Below are 23,829 nucleotides of genomic sequence, written 5' to 3'. Positions count from 1 at the left end.
GAGACGTCCGTGCGGTCAATTTGATTGCTCTCGGGTATGACTTGACGAGAACCAGCCACAGGACTCGAATTTCAACTCTCAGATGCATGGCGACCTGAGGCTTTCCTGTTGCAGTTTTTTACTTTTTTGTGTCCCCGTTGACTTACCAAGCTGCCAAAAGTCATGAAGAGATTGTTTTAGTTCAAAAATCAGTTTGTCGCGCGACATCGTCGCGATGAACTAGAATCCTGCCCTACTCATCATCTGGCACCACATTTGAATCAGATCATGATCCTTCCACTGCGTGGAGAAATGTGACGTGGTGAGGTAGCTGCCAGTAAGTTCGGTAAGCTTCATCGTTCTTCGACGCAGATGTATGCTAACTCTTCGGAAACACATATCATGCCAACCCTGCGTTACGTCAGTGTTTTCTCCATCAGGAAGTCTTTTTGCCTCTGGCTAATCCTAACCGACACCTCAGCAGCGCGCACAACACATCCCTGAGAAGGTCGTGCGTGTCCCGACGCTGCTCGGAGTCCGTCCCGTTTGTTTCTGGTGCACACTGTGTTGTGCCTGAGGGGTTGACTGCCTCACTGCAGAACAACACACCTTTTTCCAGGTCTAAATATCTTCAAGTTGACCAGTTCCGCTTCGCGGGCCCTCGTGTGTGTCCATCATGAGCGGCTGCCAGCAAAACGACTGGCAGCGAAGGAAGTACATTCTTGGTGCACACGGTCTCTCTCATTGTCGCTCATGGAAGCAAGACTTCGTGGACAGCCGCGTGCTGAAGCCCAGCGTCGTCGGAGAGAAATGTGATCGAGATTGGGTTCGCGTTCTCGTACTCCAGCCAGTAGATATCAAGACGAAATTTGTGCAAGTTCCGGTGGTGAAGAAAGTTGACAGATTCGTTCCTAAAGTCACCTACGAAGAGAAACTCGTCGAAGTCCCACGGCTGATCCATAAGACAGTAGAGAAGTTCGTCGAAAAGCCATATATCAAGTATGTCGACAAGTATGAAGAGGTTCCAGAAACTCGGTACATGTATAAGTACGTACCGAAAGAGGTTATTCACGAACGAGTTTCGTACAAGCGAAAACCAGTGACATTTGACAAGGTGACGTATAAGGAGATGCCTCAGATAAAGTACGTCGATAGATATGTGGATGTACCCATGTTTGAAGAAGTGGTTCGTTATGAGCCGGCACCGCATATCCCGCCTCTTCACCAGGACGACGTCAGTGAATCAACCATTCAGGAACACAGTCCTGGCACTCGTCAAATTCCTACTGATGACCAATACCGCGTCAGGTGATGGAGGCATGCTGGAATCAGCAAGGAATGCTTCCGAGAAGAGCGTGTCGTCCAGCGAGTTCACCAGTCAGTACAGTAGGGAACTGCGGATCGTGCCGTGCTGCTGACACTCATGGTCCGAAACTTATGAACACTACTTTAACTGTACATAATGTTGGTCGTGTTGGATATGCTGCAGCGAATCCCGATTCCAGTCTACATTGGAGAAATCCACATGCAAGATGCGCTGCGGCTGCTGCGCGGCGCTGCATCCAACGTAGTGAGTGTTCGTGCATGTAAAGTGACAAGAAGGCCACTCCCTGTCTGTAAAGCATGAGCTACTGAATGTAGTCACCCACGCGAGCGTTGTTTCTCCATCACTTTATTGCAGTATGTTCCGAATTCAGCCAGAGTGAACCCGGGGTCGGAGCACTCCTTATTCTTCGAACCTGTTTTGTCGCGAGCCGGACATAACAAGAAAGTCGCCTGCTGTGCCTGGTTAGAGGGTTAAGTAGACCCCGCAGAATAAACTACTAGTTTGTCAGTGTGTCACTTTTCTCATGAACGGGACGGAGTGTACATCATTCGCACCACTTGCTGCTCTTCAGCGACTACGTGAAGAGGCTGTTGTGCGTTTCACTAAGCCATCAGCGTAGGACGTATTGTCATCTGAGCATTTCAGAGAGGAAGGGACCACAGCTGCACAGTCTTTTTACGCGCATGTATTTTTACCATCAATCGTTAACTGAGCGATGGGTGCGCCACGACAGCGTTATGGTCGTGTAGTTGCCACCAGCCTGGCCACACACTGCATGAAGGTGTAGCATGTTAGGCCGCTTTGCAGCATTGTTTGAGGCGTCGGTCGACCCAGGCATGCATGGCACCCGCCGGCATCATTAGCGCCGTTAGTACGAGACCCTGCTGCGTCTTGAAGTTCAAGGCCATCGTCTCTTTCGATATTCGATCCAGCATGACACACGGAGCACTTACTCAAGAAGCACCAACTGTGCCGAAAGCAAGTATCGTTGAGGAACTTCCCCTGTGAGTAGAGAAGATCCCGGTTTACAGTGGGATTTGTCAGCGAGGAGCCGTGTGCCTACCAGCAGAGCCGTACCTTAGAGCAACGATCTGTTGCGGTCGTTCCGCACACACTGATGGTTGCCTTTTTGATTCAAGAGTTATTCCCGTTTGTCGTTGTTCAGACCCAAGAGATGCACACCATCCTTCTCTTCCTCAGGCAGATAGTGTGAGCCGTAAAAAGCAAAAGAAATCTCTCACGGGCACCGATGGATGCATTGGGCACGCTACGAGTGCGCGACAGTGCGCTCGAATTTAAGCCGGTCCCCCAGTACAACATGCCCGTCGCCAGCTACTCTTCGTCGGCGCATGTAAAATCTCGCGTCGCCGACGCTTTTCGTGCGACCTGTATGTCTTCTCTGTGGCAAAGAGGCTTCTTTGGCAACATTCCACTGTGTCGTACCCGCAGATCTTTCGTAGTTAGGTTCCAGATTTCTCTGCCCGCTCTCTTCTCACTTCTTCTGTCGATTTAGAACAGAATGGCGAAGGCCCACATGAGGGCGGCAGGCTCTGGCCGTGGCGCTGGTGGGAAGAAAGGCGCCGCAGCGAAACCGGTCAAGGTGAAGTTTACCGTCGACTGTCAGAAACCTGTGGACGACAACATTATCGAGGCCAAGGGACTGGTACGCTGTTGCTTGGGGTGGAAATGAGGATTCAGGAGGTCTTTCCAGGAATGCAAATTAGTCAACGCGATACATGCGCTGACGTTTCGTCGCCCCACCCGTGTCCCGGGAGTGGAGATACAAACATTGTTTCTGCGAATGCTGTGTTTGTTGTGTGTTTTTTCGTATTTTTTCTTCACCGTCACCTCTAGCCGCTAGATTTTCTCTGGGTCTGGGCGACATGTTGGATCTTTCCTCGTGTTTTCTCCCCGCGCTTTCACCGAAGAAGAGTCTAGAAACGGTCACGCCCCCCAGTTCACACGTTTGGATACCGTCATCACGTGGTAGTCCTCCATTGTCACCGTACTACAGAAGTGACATAGTTATCGATGTTCCGTTCAGATGGATGCTTTCTGGCTGTTGTGGCAATACTGGATGGTGCTCACCTGAAACGTGCACCGCACCGGCGGCTTCGCGAGCGGGTCCTCGAAACTGGCTTTTTGGCACGGGTCAACCCTGATGTACTTATTGGTGCTCACCAATTAGACTTTCTACGTTCTCGATCTCCCTTGAGGGGGCGACTCCTCGATGGTAGAAACATGTTCATTTTGAATACATGCGTTTGGTACGTTGGGATTGTTCACATCGCCGCAGACCTGTGTCAGTATATTTTCGGGAACTGTATGACAAGGCAGGTGTGCACGCATGAATTTCGAGAGGCTTCCTGTTCAAACGTGTCCTTACTCCGTAGGGTGCTGGGACCATCTCATGTCAGGTCGAGCGTTCTTTGTTCTGCTGACGGTAAAGGATGAGTCTCTTCCCTAGGCAGAAAGATTCGGTAAGAAAAATGGTTGTCTGTTCTGGTGAACATGGCTTCCTGCAGGAACGATTCTTGCAGACGCACATCAAGGTAGATGGCAAGTGCAACAACCTGGGCGACCGCGTCCAAGTCTCCCGCGAAAAGGCGAAGGTGTTTGTGACCGCTGAACTGCCTTTCTCGAAGAGATACATCAAGGTAAGCGTGCTGATTGAAAGCCGCAAACCCCAGATGGTGACACTTGGATGTTCAGTGCGTTAACGGGGTCCTGGGAAGCCGAGGACTGCTTACTACTGTGGTGACGTTCTGTTCGAGTGGTCGGATTATCCAGAAACGCAGTTACAGTGATCATCAAAGCGTTGTACGTTGGAAGTATCTTTGCGACAACCATTTGCTGATGATGAATAATGTGGCAACTGACTCGTGCTAGCCGCTCCGTAGTGCATTTAATCCCTGGGCATGTTACGGTTCTTTACTGTCGTGGAACCGGAATTCGGTATAGATGTTACAAGTGAACAAGAACCTAGTATGAATAGATGTGACTGTTTTTAAGCGTGCGGAGAAATATGTTCGACCGAGTTGGTTGCCCTTTTGTTTCTGTTCGATGATTTTTCTATGATAATTTGGCGAAGAGGGACGACATGAGTCAGCAAAAAAAAAGAGCCATCGCTCGTTGTTTCAGAGTGCTTGCTGTGCGCGGGAGACAGAATTTCATTAGCTTTCGTCCTTTCTGTGGGTGTGTTCTGCAGTACCTGACGAAGAAATATCTCAAGAAGCAGATGCTGCGCGACTTCATGCGCGTGGTCAGCAGCCGCGATACAGTGTATGAGTTGCGGTACTTCCAGATGCCTCAGGAAGACGAAACAGCGGCTTAAATGTATTGCCTCCTCTTTTTCGTCTGAAAAGTCGGTTTTGTGTCGTCCGGACTCTTCCACCAAAAGTTCGTTTTTCGTCCTAGTGGCTTTGTTCCGTGGACACTCTCAAACTCATTCTCCCCCAGGTCAGAGTTGCCGGGAGTGGCTAGGAACAGTTCCACAAATTCTACTAAAGCAGCGGCCTGCGGAAAGTGTCTGGAGTCTTCGGACAAGATGTGTCGCTGTAGCTTTCCATGCATCCCCGCTCTGGTGGAGGCTTACACGGTGTGGCAGTGGCGACGCCTGCTATTATGTTGCAGGCGCAGTTGCACAGATGGCCTTCAACAAGAACGATCGGGGTCTAAGAAGGCGAACGACCGTACCGTGACAATCACACCGATTACTGCTTTAAATCTAAATGGATGTCTTATGAAACAATCTTATTTTGGATCCCGCACAGTGTAGGAAAGAATTGAGCACCACATATATTACGTGCTGGCAGGTCAAGGCGGGAACGGCTTCCCCCATGGTTTAGTTAAGGCCTGGTTCCGCGACAACAGAACGAGAATTGCAAAGCCTCCCAAGACTGTTCACAGAATGAGTTCACAGAGCATACCGCCATGGCGCCAGTTGTAGTTTTCGTAGGAGTTTTTCTCTTTCAAGACACTTCACATGGGACAAAGTGCGGAAAACTGTGCATTCTTTAACCTCGAAAGCAACGCTACACCAGTGAAAGATAAAAGCCGTTCCGGTGGCACTTCCGACGTTTTTACCATCCCGGGGCATAGGTGTCTCGACGAAGTTATGGTTTTGCACTCGTGAGTGCCTCTCAATAACCATCCGAGTGTTGTACGATAATTAAATCAATGCATTACCAATTAAGCAGTGTTACGGCAGAGTGGATATCGATTCACGTCACACTATCTCTGAATTATGAAACGGTCGACCCGCAGTGTAAGGATTACTGTTAGCACTCGTATTAACAAGGTTGGGAAACTACTACTCAGATGTTTTTTTTAAACAGTTGAATGGATCTGTGCAGGCGTTTTCAACCGAAAGTAGTTTTGCCTTTTTATGGCCAGTGGCGTGGAACTCAGGTGGAGTTTAGTTGCGTGAACGAAGACGAGATCAATTCAAAGCACAGATCCACTCGGTAAAGAAAACAGTCACGACAGTTTGCAGTGGTTCCACAGGCGGAATAACAATGGTTTTGCTCAGCTTCTGCAGTGCTCTTAGTGATCTCTGCAGTCCGTTCCCTCGTTTGAAAAATGAATGATGTGGTGTTGTCTAGTTAAGAACGGAATGAATATTGACGTACCCTAGTAATGGAAACTTTAACTGTCTGCGAACCAGCCAATGGTGGAGCGTAGCGTCTATTTGTAACTTCACCTCTTGAAGAGGCGGTATAAGGGTGCTGAGGCCGAACTGCATGATTCCATGCACACAGGGTGGGGGGTCCTTGACGTTGCTTGCAAGCTGTGAGCTAACTGTTCAGCGTCTTCTGAAAGAAATGCCATCACTATGTCAAAAGGATGCGCCAAAACTGGGTCAGTTGACTTCAGCTCCATTAGATTACTCATTTGACTGTTGCAGTGGGGCACTCGTTTTACCCGTGTACTTATTGGTCGACGTGCCGGAATACGTTGGGGCCGGAGGGGACCACTAGCCCAGCAACGAGGCGACGGTAGAGCTTCGATTCTGCCCTGACCATGATAACGCACCATAATCGGAAAATGCCAAACAGATGGTCTGCAACTGAGTTTGAAATAGGGATGTCGAAACTCTTGGTTTCAGCCATCCACAGGGTCACTTCACAGTATACGATTTTTCCCTAACAAGTGGCTCCAGCATTTTGCTTCCCGCGGCCGAAACACTAACGGCCAACGAGGCCTTCGCATCACAAGTTGCTACGTCCCCTGCTCTGTCCTGTCGACAACGGCCTCGAGCCAAAGCGCGTTTATCGGCAAAACAAATGCACCAGGCTGGCGTGGACTGCAACGCAGCATTGTCCCGCAGCATGTGAGAGATAGTCTGCCTGTGTATTTTCTTTACCACTGGTAAAATTCATGATGCTCCTGGCTGAATTCCTGTCGAAGCGTACTCTGAAGGCCTCACTTCTGGTGCTCTACGAAATTCACATCGTAAGCACTTACCGATGGGTCCAATTGGAGAGAACACCAGGCGGTCCAAACAAAAAACTTCTGCTTTATTTGCACGTTTCAACGAGTTGTAAATCAACAAGGAACCCAGAGTTCTCGAGTCGTAGTTCCTGCCCCAGCATCCAACTCCCTAATATGCGTCCATGCCGCTTTTTAGTTTGCTGAAATTCTTATAGGTTTGATAGGACTCGCTCTTCAGAAGGATGCTCCTTCTCGAGACGCATCATACAGATGCCCGACGACCGGCGTTGTGCCCGTCAACAGAGCCTTCAGCGCCAAAATCAAGGCACCCTCAGCAAGAAAAAAAAAGTACCCCCCACTGATGGTCAGACAGGCGGCAACGAGTCAAACAATAAAAAACAAAACTGTCGCAACTTCCAGAACAGCAGAAGTGACGAAGTTGAGGGCGACCCGCCAAGACGCGGCCTCAAGCGAGCTAGTTGACGCGGTTATCGCTTTACTATTTTTCGCAGTACCGTGGCTCATGGATTCAACAGTTGCACTTTTCTAGTGATCACCTTAACCGCCAGTTCCACCAATGGACCCAGAGAGTCAAGAGCTCCGTGGCACAGTTGAGATGCCTCTTGTGAGCACCTCCAAGACGTACCCACTGCTTTTTTGAATCGATCCTTTTACATCAGAAAAAAGCGGTAACCCTGTTTTCTTGAGTTCATATTTATTTTCAAAATAGTCGTGATGGAAATGGGTCGACGCCTTCGGCGTTCGTCAGCCTGGACAAGGTGGTTTTGGACTTTTCGTTTTAACTGGGAACGTCGGAGAAATACTTGGAGAATGTTGTTTTATTTCAATCTTCTGGCTGGCTGTTGTGCTGCTGGAATCGTCTTCACTTTTATTCTGCACGTATTAACCTCAGACGCCTCCTTCTTCATCAACTACCGTTGTGGTGCCGTGGCAAAGAACCTTATCAGGACTAATTTTGTAGCGGTAATGGTCACCGCGGGCATAATGGGACTGTCAGCATTGTTGATGAGCCGAGTCACTGGCCTGTTCAGTGCGCATGCTTTAGGAGACTTTAAGCCAATGGGTCACTGGACGGATAGGGTCGGCTTTATAGTCAAGTGGCTGCCCTGGTTTATATCGCTATGCTTCTTTGTCTTGATTGGCATCAGTATTGTCAACATCGTGTGGATCTTTGCCACTCCTACCGCATGGTGCTCCAGACGTTGGTCCAATCTCGGATTGCAGGCTGTGAGGAACTGCAGGGCCTGGTATGGGGGCACAGCTGCCTGTTTAACGATTGGTAAACAAAATCACATATAAGGAGCTTTCGACAGTATTGTCCTATCAAGTGTACGACTATGGCCAGTTGAATAGAGGCTTAAGTGATACTCCCTGGTTGTCTAATTGGAAGGAGGTACATTTAAGAGGGAGAGGTGTTCACTCGGGAAGCGTAGCGGAGTGTTCCAGTAGCTATGGTACGTCGATTCCATGCTGCTACAGCTGACATACGCGTCGACGACAGCGTGCTGACGGGGCCACATCGAGATCACATTCAACGCCACTATCCGTGTTTGCACAGTTCATGGTTACTTTGTGTCACTGCATTCGCTTCAGCGGAGACCGAGCAACTATCTGGCTCTTCACAGAACTGTAACGACGGCGACTTCCTGCAGTCTACCTTTTTTCTGTACTTTATCCCACTTGATGACCCTTCAGCCTGTTCCTTCTCAATTCCGGAGATTTGCCTTCTATTCAAAAATTCTTACAGCTCCTTGGCAATCGAATCAAATCCAGACTGGGAGTCGACGGAGGCCTCCAGGTGCGAAGGCCTCGCAGCTAGAGGCGTTTCGGCGGATGACTTCATTGTCAATTCTAGCAGCGACTTGTACCGCTATCTCATGATTTACACTGGAAGTTGGTGTATGACCATCTGTGCACTTCTAGCTTTCTTTTTTTATACCAAGTATTCCTCCCATTTTGAAAGCCACTTTTCACAGCCGTCAGAGCGAACGAACTTCGTTGTTCTCTCGATACTCAGGCCACTGACTCCTTGGAATGAGGGAATTTAGCGTGACACTTGCGTCAAGAGAGATTGCCTGATACATTCCGTTGATGGAAGAACAGGAACTGAAGTATACAACCATCTGTTTTTGTACATAGGCGTGTTGGAATGGCTTCCTCACTGACGCATAGACCGACCGGCGTTATTGTGTTATGCTCCGGCGCTCAGACGCGATAGCATTGCACTTACATCGATTTTTCGTTTGACTTTTGATGTGTGCCACAGCAGCTGCTTCATGTCGTCGAACGATGCGGTCTGCCTCCACCAGTCGTCTTTTTGACAGTGCATGAACCATGGTCGATGCGATTTCCGGAAGAAGAGAAGCGTTATGAATGTTAAACTGGTTCAATGCACTCTTATCTGAAGGCGATAATGCCGCAGTGCTGAGGTTAACTTTCCGAGCGTCTTTTTCCAAGCAACTCTGTGAGGGAAGCTATTTACCTACATGTGGTTGGACATGCAACAATGTGGTGACAAAATTTGATGGGAAACAAACTGGTGGGTGGTGAGACGCAAGGTACTTTGTACAAAGCAGAACCCATCTTTTGGCCAGTTCTACACCGCTTGAACACAGAAAATCAATGACTAACATTCACGTGTTCGATAATCACACATTCAGGTCGTGCGTGCAGCCACTTGGATGAAGCAGTCCCTTGCACATGATGCGAAAAGCAACATCTGGAGGACTTTTCCCGCTCGAATGCCAGGTGGTGAAGAGTTGAGTCTTGTGTCCGAGCAGCCACGGAATCACCAAGGTAAGAAAAAGGGTAACTACAACAGGTGGAAGACGCGCTTTGCGAAGGCCGTGACCAATCGCGGACACAGGCGACCCATGTGGTTCCAACGAAATCAGCACCTTCCTGCCACTTCCATTACCTTTCTTCCGCAGCTTTAGTGGTGACGCTGTCTATGACTCGCCCAGATTTTCGGGACTCAATTACGTTGCACCTCTCGTTTCTGTGAGTTCTTTCTACGTAAAGGAAGCCAGCCCCTCCGCGCCTTCAGATGTCACGTGCTAAGTAAACCGTTTCAACGGACGGGGCAGAGCGTTCTAAAAGCGCCCAAGGTGTCTAGCGTTTTGACGTCTACCACTTGATTGCGATACCTACTGTTTGTATAGCCGCAAGGAGACATCCCGCTTGGGTTAGCTAAATTCATTGCAGGGGGCGCCAGAACCCTATGTTCTGGCAAAGGAAGCTGACTGCCACGGTTTGGGCTTCGCCGCTTGCTATGTTGTAAAGAAAGTACTGAGACAGCGATGAAATCACTTTTCACTAGATTCTTCATGCACAAACACTCGTGACATTCTTTACAGAAACTGTAAGAAGAGAGTTGCCTGGATCGCCATCCCCTCCCTTCTCGGTAGCTAACAAACCACATCAGGGTAGTTAACACAGCTCTCTGATCCCCCGGTTTCAGGGTTTCACGCTCGCGTGAACATACGACACTCATACCGTAGTTTACGATCGACTCTGGTGCAGCTTACACGCAAAAAAACCCGTACATTTGCTTGCATCTCATTTCGCCTTGAGGCGGAGCTGGGAGTTTGGCGTCAACCATAAAAAGCAGTGAAAATATACCCGCTTAGTTTGTGTAACACCCAACAGACCACGTTTCCCCCAAATCGTTCTACACGCTCTGGCAGAGTGAGTTTACCGTCTTGCAGTCTAAGATCACATACAGATTAAGTGATTTTGATCAGAGCTCGTCGTGGAGCCAGCTCCAGTCTTCTTTTTGCGCTTTTTCTTTTTCCTCCTGTTCCTTTACTTCCTTTTCAAGGTGGTCAGCAATATCGTCTGGCGACATGTTGTGTTTCCCTTGTTTCTTCCCTTCTTCCACAATTCGTTGTACAATTGAATGTAGACTCAGTTCCTCGTCTTCCCCGTCATCGAAGTCACCTTCGCCGTCGTCGTGATCATGCCATACGGCGTCTTCAACTTGTTGCCAGTCGAAGTCGATCCAGTCGACGGCTTCAAAATCATCCACTTCTTCAGCACCGACGTTCAATCCATCTCCAATGTCGACAAACTTGTCGAAAATTTTCTTCGTTTTGTCAGTTTCTTTCTCCAGTCGATGAAAGCTCACAGGCGTCGTCATCCGCAGGTGCTCGGGGTGGTAGTCTCCCGGCTTCTCCTGGTGAAACCAGCGTCCGTGGAGAGCGGGAATCTTCAGTTGATGCATCCACCGCCCGAGAATCATGTCGTCTCCAGTTCCATCCTCTGGGCAGCGGCACGTTTTGCATTCCAGCACCTCCTCGACTGCCTCTCGATCCAGAACCACTCCGCCTCCCATGGTGATGTAGTCGTAACCATTGCCTTGGTCCCCCCCCTGCGTGTGGCCGAAAGAGTACCGCTGTCCGAGATAAAGGGGAGAAATGCGGTCGACCACGTCTGGGTGCTTTTTCCCTCGCTCCCGCGAGGCCTCCACAGCCCGGTTCTTCACATACGCTTTGGAGACAAAGGCGTTTTTTGCAGGCGTCGCGACTGCTGCCTCTGTTTCATGCTTTCCCTGTGTTCTGTTCCCCCGACCCTGCGGACTCCCTTCCTTCGGAGCTGCAGAGCTGTCGCGTTTCCCTGGAAGAGCACTTTCTGCTGACGGTGGTCGGAGGGCTCGCTTCGCCTTCCAGTCAGCTAGGAACGAGTCGATGCTCTCTGCCAGCGCTTTGTACGGCGCGTGGGCTTTCCGGATTGCGTTCTCGTCTGACAGAGCTTGGCGAAAGAAGACGCGAGCTGGGATCGGCGGGTGCAGGGTCATCGAAATCGCATCCAGCAGGTGGCGGACATTAACAAGAGTATCGTCGTCGACGATGACGAGATACCTCCTCGTTTTGTGGTTTTGGTAGAAGTGCTTCAAGATCCCGCGCAATTTCTCGCACAGAGCCCTCTTTTCCCCAGGGTACGTTACTGAAAGTGAGACAATGTCTGTAGGGCCAGAGGCGCCACTGTCAGTCTTGTCTGTGAAGAATTCTATCGCGATATTACGCATGTGCTTTTCCAGACTGGCGTGCTCTTGTTCTGCGACTGCGGCTCGGAACGGGTGCGCGTTGTTGCTCGCTTTTGCTCGGCGCTGCGCCATTTCAACTACCACATCTGGTGCCGCCCAGAGCTTCTTAAGCAGCCTTACGCGGGTTCCGTGATTCGCCGGATGTGTCTTGACGGCGATTAGAACATCCTGGAGAACAAGAACACGACACTGAATCCTCCGCACATCGCAATCCACTGAAAGACACAGTTAAATGCGAGTTACTCCTCACACGCTCCAACATGCATAGTTCTAGCATAAAAACTAGCTGTCTTACTGGTGTCGCTATCACCCAGGCACCGCATGTCTGTAAAAAGCTGGGCGGATTTGTTAAGTCTTGTTTGGGGCAGAAACCGGATCAAATGTTCCTTAAGGGACTCGCTAGGCACAAATAGGTAGCGTGAAAGCTCTTGTGAATTCCATGAAGGGAGTTACATACTATCATCTTCGCTGCCAGGGTTTGTAGTAAATGGGAACCAAAACGCATCCAGTGTGAGTTTAAGCGCAGTACACGCCCCACACCAACGCTGTGCCACTTGACATTTTCTTGCAACGCGTATCAACCACTTGACGATCGGGACATTCTCACCTCAGGTTCGGCAATGAAGACAGGGCGTTCCTTCATCAGGGCCGCTTCCTTCTCACGGAACTCCGGGTGGTCGTCGCTCACATCAGCACCGATGGGATACTGCTCGGCGAGAGCTTCCTTTCGTTCCATGATGTCATGCTCAAATTCCATCATCCGGTCGAAGAACTGGTGAGAAAGAATTGGAGAGTGTCTACACCCTACACCGAAGGATACGCAGCCTTGAATGTGTTTCTTCTCAGCGGTGCTGAGTGCCGGACTTCTTCGGCTGCCAAGCATCCCCTTGGCCGCTCCTCCCTTGTATTCGCCTCCAGCATCAGAAGCGTCGTCATTTCCCTGAGCGCGTGGTGTGGCGCCATTGGTTGGTCTCTTGTGTTTAGGTGGATACAGAACTTCTGCGCGGTCGAAGTCGCGAGAAATCGGCGAGCTTGGGCAAAACATATTCGAATGCTGCATGAGGAAACCTCGGGTTTGATACAGAAATTTAAACAGCTCGTGAATGGGATCGATCTCGATGCGCGGCGGCAGCTTCGTGCCCTCTTCCTTGACAGTTTGGTCAAGAAAGCGGAGAAACTTCCGATCCATGAGGAGTCCCGCATCCAAGAATGGATACACAAACGCATCATCCTGGTAAAAATGGTGAGTTCTCGACAAAACTGGATCCTTTAAACCGTACCCAGCGCACAGACCTAGAGGATACCACTCACGACTCCGTGGATTCATTTCCTGAGCCTCAGACACCAGAAGGGCCATAAGCTTTTCAAGGGAAGGGCCGACTATGCGACTGTATGCTGTGCCAAGCCAGACAAACTCTATCCCGGCGGGTAACTCCCGGTAGACATTCAGCAGCCACGGGAGCACGGTAGCATGGCTGGTTTTTCCATGTTCCGAAAGAAGGACCTCGTCAAGCAGTTGCACATGGCTGTTTGGGACCTGCAGTGTGTAAAGGAGCTGATGCAGAAGATTGCTGACGACGTGGCTTTCAAGGACTGGCTCGTTGGCAATGAGGAAAAGCGTTTTCTTCTGCAAGAACGGCAGGGGCTCGGCAACGCGATTGAGCGTAGCACATTTCTGCACCTCCACAGAATCGCCATTTGATGTTTCACAACTCCCAAATGCTACGAAGACAGTTGACGCGAGAAGAAAGACTAGAAGACACACTTTCGGAGGAGCCGCATTCCTGAACCTCATCGATTTCATGCGCGGATGCCAGGTAGGAAACTGGCAGTCCGCCTGACAAGACCCCATGACCCCCTTAAAATTGAAGCGAAGCAGCTGGGACTTATCGCAGGGCAGTTTCCTACACCACAGGATGACAAAAGAAACTCCGTTACCCTTCGGAACTCGGAAAACAAAAGGAGGCTCCACCAATAAGCCAGTGAGCGCGCGTAGACAGCGCTTGCGTGCTCGTAACAGAGGAAAAAAAAGTCGGGACCCAAGGAGGAATAAACGGTGTAGAAGGCCAGCAGAAACGTGTGAAGGTGATAATTCTGCTTCCAATCATCAAAGGACCTCCTGCAGCCTGACCTGTGTCAATCCCGGAAAAGACAATGTGTCTTCGTCGTTTTTTTTCGCTTGCGCTCAGGGAGAATCGTCTCGCAAGGCAGCAAGCCAAATGGGGGCTGTCTCCCCTCACTTGAGACTGTCCACCGCGTGCATGCAGCCGACATTCGTAGCACCGTACGAACTAGCAAGCTTATCGAAATGGGCGGCTTGTTCAGAAGCGTTACCTAGAGTTAAAGGGTGCCTCTACTCGTTTGTCTATGTGCGTAGCCTGTGGAACAGGGGAAAGCTTTGCCAGGCCTATGGGGCACTCGGTTCGAAACCGCTGTCTCCTGGAGGCTGGCGCAAAAAAATGTTCGCGAGTGAGACTTCCTCTCCAGTGCAGCACCACACCAGAACACCCGTTGATGATTAAAAACGAGTGAGGTTCTCTTCACTTAGCGACTTTGCTCGCAGCCGGCACCGTCTGTGTCGTCCACGTAATGGAGATGCCACTGAACACGAAGTCTGCACTGCGGCCTCGCTCGAGCCAGCGCCAAGAGCTCACGACCAGTCTATGTCGTGGAAGCAGTTAAATGACGGTGATATTTGACTGAGAAAGATGGTCCTGGCAGTACTATTTCATTTTTGATACGGGTTCTCCATGTGTCTTCGGAGTGCCACTAGAGAAATGCCATGGTGACCACGAAACACCCCGTCATCGGGCACTAGGCGGTAAGGACAGCACACTAGACGCCCGACATTTCCGTTCTACCGGATCTAGCCTCCTATGCGTGCGCGGAAGACTATGGTACCGATACAACTAAGCAACCTCTCGAGAATGGAATACCGAAAATAACTCTTACATTTCAACCAACGAAGAAAGCGATACAGTTTTGGAGGGCTCCCCTCCCGTGGGGGACGGTCTGATCATGTAACGTTGCTTTGGCGACACAGCCTCCCTGTAAGCCAGCGTCAGCTGAATGGTGAATCGTGTCGCTCTTCGTATCGCAGCACCTGACGTCACCGTGTTTCTGTAGAAACTCGGGTGCGCAGACGAGACTGATAATTAAAAGCTTCACCTTTGCTGCGAGACGATTCATCCTAACTTGTATCCTGCGGAAAACCGTAACTGCAATTCCCTTAACCACGGTACCGCCATCGTGTAGCTGTTCGTGTGCAGAAAGCGACAATCGTCAAGGCGATGGGAAAACGACCTACCGATTACAACAAGTCCATCTACCGAATTGGCATCCATAGGATAGGAGTTTCACCGCTGCCAAACAGCCGGAAGTTATGATCTCTCCCTAGTGTGTACACCCACGCGCCAACTTTGAACTTGAAGCACACTATGTGTTTTTAGGTGCACATGCTGAAAATCGGTCTGGAAAAAGCCTTTGGTATCTGGTGTGGAGATAGAAACTAAGCCCGCGTACCACCTCAGTAAGAAAAGTCTTTCGTTCCCAACGTGGTGGAAGCGGCGTGTCCTCAAGTCGGCCATGGGATCCTGTTACATTTGTTTTTCTGTATGCTACCTTGCAGCGGTTGTAGTCTCCTACTACCGTTGAGATCTACGGAAGCTTCGCAGCGTTGTACGGGGCGAAAAACAAAGTGAAGAAAAGAAATTTTCACAAGTCCATCGAATCATACACGCGTCTCCACGCATTCGCCTCAAAGAAGAGGTGGCGTGACACCCGTGACTGTGAACTAAACAGTTTCGATGGGTCAGTGTCCGGATCTTATGCACGGCGAACTCCGCTAGAGATATGCAAAAGATGATGCAGGGTTTCATAAATGACCAGATTTTCCTCCAGCGGCAGTGGGAAATGCTGCACGAGGCAAACACACAAACAACAGAACAAGCAGCGTGTTCGGTCTACCGGGAGCACGTTGCGCCGACGCATCCGATGACAATGCTTCCTGTGAAAACGTCAATACGTGTTTTTTACCTCGTTTGGAAACTACCTCCATCTTTGTTTTTCCATTCTTGAATTTGACTACAGCTACCGTTGGCTCCTGATGTCTTTGTGCTGTGCACCACCGTCTGCCGCACACAGAATACGACCTACTTGGAATGGTACCACCATACTTGGTTGATCCTTGACAAGCAGAGCGACATAGAATACAACGTCACATGCCCTGAATCCCTGGAAGCAGCATCGGAATGATACGAGCCGCAACGATGCAGATGTCTTTTGGTTTCCTGCAAGAGCTGCTGGTTGTAAAGTTAAAACCAATTCGAACTCCCCTTGTTACTGCTCCTGGAAACCCTTTGGGTGGAATGGCACGATGAAATTCAAGCAACGCGGTCATCAGACGGGAACTTATCTTCTGTGGCGGGGAAGCACCTTTACATCCCTTTCAACCGAGCTCCGCTTCCGCTGCACTAATCACTCATGAAGCAGCTACAATCAGTCTTGTCCTTTGCACGATTACCATCAGACACCGGTTGCACGACCACGTCAACCGTCAAAACTTCAAGAGACTTAGTTTGCGCACGCAATGTAGACAATAAACAATGACGCAGGTTTTGACGAGCTACGCTTTTTGCAGCTGCCATGGCAGCGCAGCGGACACCGGAGACACCGACACTCACCTCGTTGATAATGACATCAGAGACTTGGGACGCATCGATGAACTGGCGTTTGATGCCGCCCCAGCGGGTTTTCTGCTGCAGTTGCACCCCGAAGTTAGCGACGATTTCAAGCGACTCTGTAGAAACGACAGAAAAGAAGTGACCATTCAAAAAACTGTTTTACGACATAGCAGGAGGATCTGAAATATTTTTTTGGTGCACTCCCTAATCTACCATTCCTGTGACGCTTAGTGGCGCAGGGGAGACTTAGACTCGCTTTCGACGGCTACGCTGGAATCCGACACCATCTCTGAGCACTAAACAATCTGTTCAGACTCCGGTATTGGGGTTTCTCGCCCTAAGCTACGCGTGCCCGCTGACGATGTTAGGAGCGACGAATTGCGAGTACACCCACATGCAACAAAGTGACACACAGGCCGTTCTTCGTTCATAAACCGGAGGGAGAGGGGAGGTGACACGGCCTTAGCCGCTAGGTAACTCACGTTCTACGATGTACGGTCTTCTAAACAGAAAGAACACCACGGCGACACCTGCAGCCAACCCACAAAGTGGGAAGACAGCGCTGGCAACGGCACGCCAGGCAGGATGAGGGCCGAGACTCGTGCTGAAAGCAAGCTTCAGGCACTGCGGCAGCTCAGTCGCGGAAATGGCATTCAGAAAGGAGAATTTCCCGATGTGCCTCGACACCTGAAAGACTCCAGAAGATGCACTTGCACGCCAATCCGTGTGAGCGCATGATACCCCACCTGCTTTACCGAATCACGGATCTTGAGCTGAATACAGAAAGCTCGTGAGCGTCACTGCTGCAGAAAGATGACCGAAACACACAGAAGCTTTCCAAAAGCAGCATGCCTTGAAGATTGATATACTTAAATGCATTATATCTTCCCCGCTGCCTTGTTTAGCATCATGCCTAAGTGAAACGGCGCCAGCAACTTTTCAGAAGCAGCTCTGCGTTCCCCATATGCATTCCCCACAGAGAAGCAGCGAAGCTTCGACGCGCGGCTGTGTCCTGTTACTGCACAGAACTGAGTGATTCAACATTCGTCTTCCCAAAGGTAACTTTTGGCGACCGGAGTATCTCCAAAGCCACCACAAACACGTGAGTGAATGAGAGACAACCTCCATCCAGTGAAACATTCACTGACAAGGGGAAGCAGACAGCGTACGGCTTGTGCGCTACAGAGGTGTTGTCTAGAAAGCTTCACACAGACCTTCACACGACCAAAGCGTCTTTCTTTCCACAAGTGTACATCGAAACCAAATTTGAAGAGCTGCCAGGGTTGCACGATACGTTTTACGTGACGCCGTAGCACAGTTTCGCCGTCAGTCCTTTCGCACGCCTTGCAACACACTTGTGGAGAAAAAACGAACCTGATCGGATGGAAATAGGACCGCGAGAAGACTTGCCGCCAGCAGCAAGACTCCAAGGAGTAGCGCACATCCAGGAGGTGGGCAATGTGGAGTGTTTAGCCTTAGTTCCATTCCACAGACGCGGATTCCCTTCCGCGGGGTTGCTGACGACTTGTTACCGAGCGCTCCAACCGGCTCAATAGACGCCCGGAAAACGCGTCGACCCCCGCGCCATTCACTCGCGTAGAAATGGGCACGTCCCGATGCCCGCCCCAGCCTCTTGGACCGGGGACAAAGGCAGCCGTAGAGAGGAGGACTACCTGTGTCCCGCTCGGAGGCCGAGGTGGGTTGGCTGTCAGGCAAGCGATTTCGGGAATCAGGCCAACTATCGGAATTAGATCTGACGTTTTTGCCGGGCGCCGACTTCTGCCCTCCTGAAGGAGATCCGGGATCGCCGCGCGAACCGCGAGGTGCTTCTCTTCTGGGCAGCCGACATCTTGGCTGCGAGTCTGCGCCACATGGATTGCCTGGGGGCCGCACATGCCGAACAGAGCGTGCTTCTTCTCGGGGAAACGGACCTTGTTCAGAGAGGCGGGGCCCGTAACACCGAGCGCACCTAGAGGCCTTGAACACAGCTGCGGTAGCACTGGGATTGGCAAGGCAGAAGAACTCACCTCCAAAGACAGGGTTCTTGGAGGACGAGACCGTAGACTGATGTGACACTGCTTGTCCCAGCCCGGCCTCATTTGACATGGAGGATCTTGTGCTGTCCATCTTATACCGCCTGGCTCTGTACCGAGGCAATCTCACTCGACTACTTCGTCTCGGTTGTGCGATCGGAGATCCGTGCTTCAACATGTGAAATGAAGAACGGAAATCGATAATGGGGTAGTCGTTTTTTTCTCTGGTTGGGCAAGCAGCGTCGATGTCTCTGACAATCGAACATCGCGAGTCCTGCCGGGTCTCCGGTGACCTGAGGAAAATCAAGACACTCTGGGCACCCGGAAGACGTCAAGCTGGGGCGACATCGATATGTTTTACATTTCATATAGTGGTAGTATAGAGTAAAGCACTCTTTCGACGTCTGAGTTTCGTATACAAACACGAGAGACGTCGCAAGTTGGTCTAAGTCGACTGAAACCACGGCAACGCGGTTAACATGAAACACACTGTGACGCTCAGGCAATGGTTGATCTTTTGTTTGGTGGCGGAAAAAAACGGCGATCGAAAAATTAAAACCAGTTTCCTGCGTCCCGTGGAAACCAAAAAAAGATGGGACGCCTACATAGATTACACATGCCGATATAAATACGGGGAGACTTGGGGGACAAATGCGGCCACTGGCATGCCAGGAATTACGTGAGACTTCGCTGCACGCATGCAAAGGGGGCATTATGTGTGCGGGAGAAAATATCGCAACCCGCAGAAAAAGCTTTGACATCAATTCGGACACATCTACTGGGGAAACAGATCATTTGTAGGACGGCCGCGTTCGAGTCTCCTGGTTGGCCGTAGTCCATTTGTGCGTTGGACGCGACACCCTTTGGCACCCTGCGTGCCGCGGTTGCGAAGCGCTTCCGCTGTTCGGTTCAGTGCCACTTGTCCATGAGAAACAACACGTGAACTTAGAATGGTGGAGGACACCCAAGAGGCTTCTTACGTTACGAGTAGGGTCGTCTGATAACAATGCAGCCGTCAACGAACGGGAGAAGGCCCAGGAATCTCGCCCTTACAAAGCGACATCAACATAACATGCACAGAAATTTTAATATAAATACCTACAGGACCAATGACTTCGACACACGGTCTGTCATCTGCAGAAGAGGCAGGCAGCTTCATGAAGACTAGCTTTTCGTTCCGCTGACACCGGAAAACGACCGTAGACTACAGCCGATCAACCAGGGCTATTCCCATTGAGACCAGTCAAGCTGCTCGGTCGCGATGTTTCAGGCAGACATCAGCGAACTACGGGACTCGCTGAGTGCTTTCGGGGCGACACAAGAGAGTCCTTCGCTTCAGCGAATTCCACAGCCTGTGGCGACGAAGTTTGTCTACCTGACGTTCAGAACCGCGGCATATGAGAGGTTCTACATCAACAGTTGCTGGCGGTGGGAATGTGAGTGAATAGAAGTAGCAAATGCTGGTAGACACTCGTAGCCTGTATCTAGTGATGATAATTTTCAGAGAAATATTTACTCAGGTGAAGCTTGCTTGGGCGAGTCCGCACTGAAATAGAACAAGACCGGGTCGCCAAGATTAAGGAATTACAGCGACAAAAGGTCAAACACTCTGCTGTTCACTTCCTGGAGCATTATCACTTTCATTCTGCGATTCAGCCAGCGTTGACAGAACAGGAATTACTGTTACGACTATCGCCAGAGTGTGCACTCACGCTCTCAGTCTCCTTTGAACCTTTCACTGTGGCTGGGCGATGGGACCGAGTGGCACGTTTTGAAAAGGTAATCTCCAACTTTCTAAAGCTTCAGTGACGAATGAGGATGACACGTCCACTGGCACGTGGGATAGACGTCCAAGACACACGGCTTCTAGCGAACACGTGGTAGCCTCAGCTTCATGGCCGCTCCATTTTTCGAAGTGGGCACGAATGGTTTGTGCATTCCAAAGGTTATACAGAGGTGGCCAAGACGCAAACAGCACAACTTATTTTAGTGACAGCAGGTGTGTTGAATCGCACAGGACCGCCAGTCGTACAGAGATACAAATAGAACGGAAATACCTACAATACTGTCATTTGGAGTAAATAAGCTTTTTTGACACATCCACAATACTGCATCAGCGTACGCGCTTGCTGAGATCAATTACAATTTCAGGTCATCTGTAACTTCAGTCCACTTTCTAGCCCTGGTTTCCGGAGTTATACACGGAAATAATGTGCGCACACAACCCGTTCCTATACTGTACGAGGCCGGCAAAGCTAGTTGTTCAGCAAGGAGGCAACCCCCGAAGTACTGGAAGGGGAATGACGCGAGGGAGTCCGGATGAAACTAGACGCTCTCGGACACCAGCACTGTCACAGGGAATACCGGCTGAACGAGCCACCATGTGCGTGATACCACAAGAGCTGTTTATAGCGCACACTGAACACACGTGCCGCTCGCAGCGTGTACGTAAGCTTCTCTGTCTTGTCAATGTGCTTGCTTGGCGCAATCATTGTTCATGTACCTCTCTTCTGGAACTTGTTCCTTGAAGGTTGACACTCACGCACAATGGCTAATCATGCAAATGTCCACCGAAGATGCAAGGAGCATCGACTATATCATTCCACGAGACCTTTTATTTTTTCTCTCTCACACGTGCACAAATATGCTGCGGGTGAACGCATTGGGAAGTTGTCAGAAGAAACTGAGCATAATGCAGCGACAGCATCTCTGCTGTGGCGTGCAAGACAAGGACACCAGACGACATGTAGGTGGGACAAGGAAGGGCAGCACCATTACGTCATGTGTACCCAGTTAATTATTACGGAAGTCTTGTTCTTTGATGCCGCGTTCAGATGTGTCTCCTGGGCTCCATTCTGATACTGCATTAGATTCTGCCAGCACAACCAGGAAAAAAAACGAGTAGGGAAGCAGACTCAAGTTCGGTAATTAGCAAGTCTGGGTCGGTTTCGCCATGAGACGCGCTAACGAGCGAGATGCCGCGTCTCTTTTCCTGGTCAGGTGCCTGAGAAAGCGTCACTCAGACATATGCTATTCTGTAGCAGCATACGTGTACAGTGCTAGCAGAGGTGAATGTAATGGCAATTTCTTTTTGATAAAGAAATACCTTTTTGCTCTCGTGCTAGGTCGCAGGTGCCGGAGGTTCCCACTGCTAAGCACAAAATGCAGGCGATAGCGCGGGGGGACCGCTCGTCGGGGTGGTCGAGTTGTAGCTGGCTTTTCTATTTTTCGTTTCTGCTTCTAACGAGTGAAGCAGTGGCTGCAGCTGCCAGTTTGGAGCAGACAATTTCCTATTCTGTCCAACATCAACCGCAGCAGGAAGGCATCCTCGGCACACAGAAACCCCAGACTGCCCCAACTCCTCAGCAGCTCATTGTGCCCGTAAGCTATCTAGGAGATGGTTTGTCATACTTCTCTGGAGTTCTTAGGCGTTTACCCCTCGATGTTGCATTGGAACGTTTAACTAGTGCTCGGGAAATACCAACTGTGGCAGGTTTTGTTCAAAAATATGTGCTGGCGGCCCAGCTATCTCGATCCCTTCAGAGCACGGCGAACGGCGTGAAGAAGATTCTAATGCGTCTCGATGCAGCCAAAAATGAAGAAGGATTTATAACAGATCTGTTGAAGTCCGCTCCTGAGGTTCAAGAAGTTCTGAGCCGTTTCCTTGGTTCTGTTGCGTCTGCACTTGCTCTTTTGGACATCAATGGTCTCCATGAGGCGGTTGACGCTAGTCTCCCCGTGACAAAAGCAGTGGTCATGCTGTACTTACATCTAGTGAGTGTCGTACCGCCGAAACAACGGGATCCTTTCTCTCCTTTCCTTCTTTATCTGCAAGATGCCGTGGGAGAGTTCAAGATCATGGAGGACCATGTCGCCTCTGTTGTTGCTGGTGAGGCACAGGAGGAAAATGTTATAAACAGTCAACCACAGGGAACGGAAACGTCGCACAGGGCGGTAGTGAGAGGGGGCATAAGAATGCTACAATCTGGGACCTCCGAAACCACGAAGCTGCGGAGGACGTGGTGGAGGTTATTTAAAGTGGCTGCTCTCGCCGTCTTAACGATGGCACTGCTGAAATATGGTACGCCTCGTGTGCGCGCTTTTCTCGAGAGAAGGCGGATGCGCCGAGGCGGAGGTGGGGACAGTGGAGACTTTGGAGAAGAGGGGCGCTCAAAAGGAGACGTGTCAACTTCTGATGATATGCCCAGAGAGCCGCCGCCGCCGTACGTTCCGCCCATGTATCCGTTCGCCGAACCTGAACACAGATGGGCTGGTACGTACGGAACGTCTCATGGAGGTTATCGAGTACAACCGACAGCTCCACCCGCCCCTGCGTCTATGCTATATCCGAGTTTACACAGGCTGGGCTACCAGAGACCAAGCGAATAGAAGGGTTGAAGTCAGTAATGTAGACCAATCGGGAACCCAACGATGTAAACCGCATGCGGTGTGCTGGTGTTTGTGTTTGTTGCGGACGTGCAGTCGTGTTGAGTTCTCTACATTGGTGAGTCAGGAACCTGTTGATGTGATTGAACGCGTGATAAAAACCAGATGCTCTTTTCTTATCCATTGCCGATAACACAGGACTTTATCAGGTTATCGTCATACATACAATACGCTGCAGTTCAGTATATGCATGGTTCAGGCAGGCTGTGCATACGCCTCGTCTGATGCCGTCCTGGCTGGTATTCGAACTTCTGTGCAGTGCAGCATAACTCAGGACCACTTTTTCCCCTACGGAGATATTTATTGTGGCTATCCAAGCGAGCGACTTCTCCTGGGGCGGTAGATCCGCTCGCTGAGAAGCCAGATAACGGAACCCTCCTGGGATGCTCCAGCAGTCACACCAAGAGCACCATTCGTGGCTGTATGCTTCAACGTGAACGCGACAGTGGGTTCTTCTTCAAGTAGCGACCGAAAGGTTAACTTTCAGAGACAGAGCGACAACTTTGAACATGGCATCGGGAAGGATGAACAGTGAGGGGACCTCTGGCCGTTGTTAAGATGGCAGGAGGGTAAGATCCAAGAGATCCGTATCTGGATAGCGTGTTCCCTGTCATTGCTACGACGTAGTAATTTAGTTCTCTGGAGGCGTATCAGGAGTCTGACAAGGTGACGTTCCGTGCCTCTGTCAAAGAGCTGAATGATAGAACGATGTGCGACCTACAGTGAAGGACTATTTGCATAACTCGAGGGCCATCTTTATTGTCTCATACACTACATCACTGTGGGTACCCTTAGGTTTATATTCTGGTGTATGACTCCTTGACATTTGTTCAGTCAAGCGTCATACAGACAGGGTGCTCGAAC

At 50.4% G+C, this 23,829-nt stretch overlaps 6 protein-coding genes across 6 annotated transcripts; 4 read left to right on the top strand and 2 right to left on the bottom strand.

The window, feature by feature from the left end:
* Window positions 1-17: 17 nt before the first annotated feature.
* On the top strand, window positions 18-1,550 carry ALV7 (alveolin domain containing intermediate filament IMC11; the record flags this gene model as incomplete). The annotated part of the gene is made up of 2 exons (XM_018780569.1): window positions 18-978; window positions 1,469-1,550. Exons 1-2 carry the CDS (start codon window positions 656-658, stop codon window positions 1,548-1,550), a joined length of 405 nt encoding a protein of 134 aa, XP_018637647.1. The 5' UTR covers window positions 18-655.
* Window positions 1,551-2,825: 1,275 nt separating this feature from the next.
* RPL22 (ribosomal protein RPL22) lies at window positions 2,826-4,640 on the top strand (the record flags this gene model as incomplete). Its single annotated transcript, XM_002366574.2, has 3 exons — window positions 2,826-2,969; window positions 3,832-3,963; window positions 4,515-4,640. The coding sequence occupies 3 exons, from the start codon at window positions 2,826-2,828 to the stop codon at window positions 4,638-4,640; spliced, it is 402 nt and encodes a 133-aa protein (XP_002366615.1).
* A 2,132-nt stretch (window positions 4,641-6,772) lies between these two features.
* TGME49_239755 (hypothetical protein) lies at window positions 6,773-9,272 on the top strand. Its single transcript, XM_018780568.1, has 2 exons — window positions 6,773-8,039; window positions 8,354-9,272. The coding sequence occupies exons 1-2, from the start codon at window positions 7,475-7,477 to the stop codon at window positions 8,806-8,808; spliced, it is 1,020 nt and encodes a 339-aa protein (XP_018637648.1). The 5' UTR covers window positions 6,773-7,474; the 3' UTR covers window positions 8,809-9,272.
* Window positions 9,273-10,014: 742 nt separating this feature from the next.
* On the bottom strand, window positions 10,015-13,962 carry TGME49_239752 (hypothetical protein). Its single transcript, XM_018780567.1, has 2 exons — window positions 12,412-13,962; window positions 10,015-11,972 (listed from the first exon to the last, which is right to left on the bottom strand). Exons 1-2 carry the CDS (start codon window positions 13,654-13,656, stop codon window positions 10,500-10,502), a joined length of 2,718 nt encoding a protein of 905 aa, XP_018637649.1. The 5' UTR covers window positions 13,657-13,962; the 3' UTR covers window positions 10,015-10,499.
* A 1,370-nt stretch (window positions 13,963-15,332) lies between these two features.
* On the bottom strand, window positions 15,333-21,399 carry TGME49_239748 (hypothetical protein). The gene is made up of 5 exons (XM_018780566.1): window positions 17,861-21,399; window positions 16,969-17,173; window positions 16,487-16,602; window positions 15,960-16,037; window positions 15,333-15,719 (listed from the first exon to the last, which is right to left on the bottom strand). The coding sequence occupies exons 1-5, from the start codon at window positions 18,695-18,697 to the stop codon at window positions 15,630-15,632; spliced, it is 1,326 nt and encodes a 441-aa protein (XP_018637650.1). The 5' UTR covers window positions 18,698-21,399; the 3' UTR covers window positions 15,333-15,629.
* GRA14 (dense granule protein GRA14) lies at window positions 20,719-23,763 on the top strand. Its single transcript, XM_002366572.1, has one exon. The coding sequence runs from the start codon at window positions 21,682-21,684 to the stop codon at window positions 22,906-22,908; it is 1,227 nt and encodes a 408-aa protein (XP_002366613.1). The 5' UTR covers window positions 20,719-21,681; the 3' UTR covers window positions 22,909-23,763.
* Window positions 23,764-23,829: the final 66 nt, after the last annotated feature.

This window comes from Toxoplasma gondii, chromosome VI (assembly GCF_000006565.2).
Source record: "Toxoplasma gondii ME49 chromosome VI, whole genome shotgun sequence".
Classification (NCBI taxonomy): Eukaryota; Apicomplexa; class Conoidasida; order Eucoccidiorida; family Sarcocystidae; genus Toxoplasma; species Toxoplasma gondii.
This window is presented reverse-complemented; position numbering and strand designations above follow the sequence as displayed.

Excerpts from the sequence above, each read along its gene's own strand:
- TGME49_239748 (XM_018780566.1), bottom strand. The coding sequence starts at position 18,697 with ATGTTGAAGCACGGATCTCCGATCGCACAACCGAGACGAAGTAGTCGA. Across the intron at positions 16,603-16,968 it reads AAGACCGTACATCGTAGAAC|AGTCGCTTGAAATCGTCGCT; the intron begins GTGAGTTACCTA and ends TCGTTTCTACAG. Across the intron at positions 15,720-15,959 it reads GTATGGTGGTACCATTCCAA|CATTTCCCACTGCCGCTGGA; the intron begins GTAGGTCGTATT and ends TGCCTCGTGCAG.
- GRA14 (XM_002366572.1), top strand. The coding sequence starts at position 21,682 with ATGCAGGCGATAGCGCGGGGGGACCGCTCGTCGGGGTGGTCGAGTTGT.
- TGME49_239752 (XM_018780567.1), bottom strand. The coding sequence starts at position 13,656 with ATGGGGTCTTGTCAGGCGGACTGCCAGTTTCCTACCTGGCATCCGCGC. Across the intron at positions 11,973-12,411 it reads TCTTCATTGCCGAACCTGAG|GATGTTCTAATCGCCGTCAA; the intron begins GTGAGAATGTCC and ends CTTGTTCTCCAG.
- TGME49_239755 (XM_018780568.1), top strand. The coding sequence starts at position 7,475 with ATGGAAATGGGTCGACGCCTTCGGCGTTCGTCAGCCTGGACAAGGTGG. Across the intron at positions 8,040-8,353 it reads AGCTGCCTGTTTAACGATTG|CGGAGACCGAGCAACTATCT; the intron begins GTAAACAAAATC and ends CATTCGCTTCAG.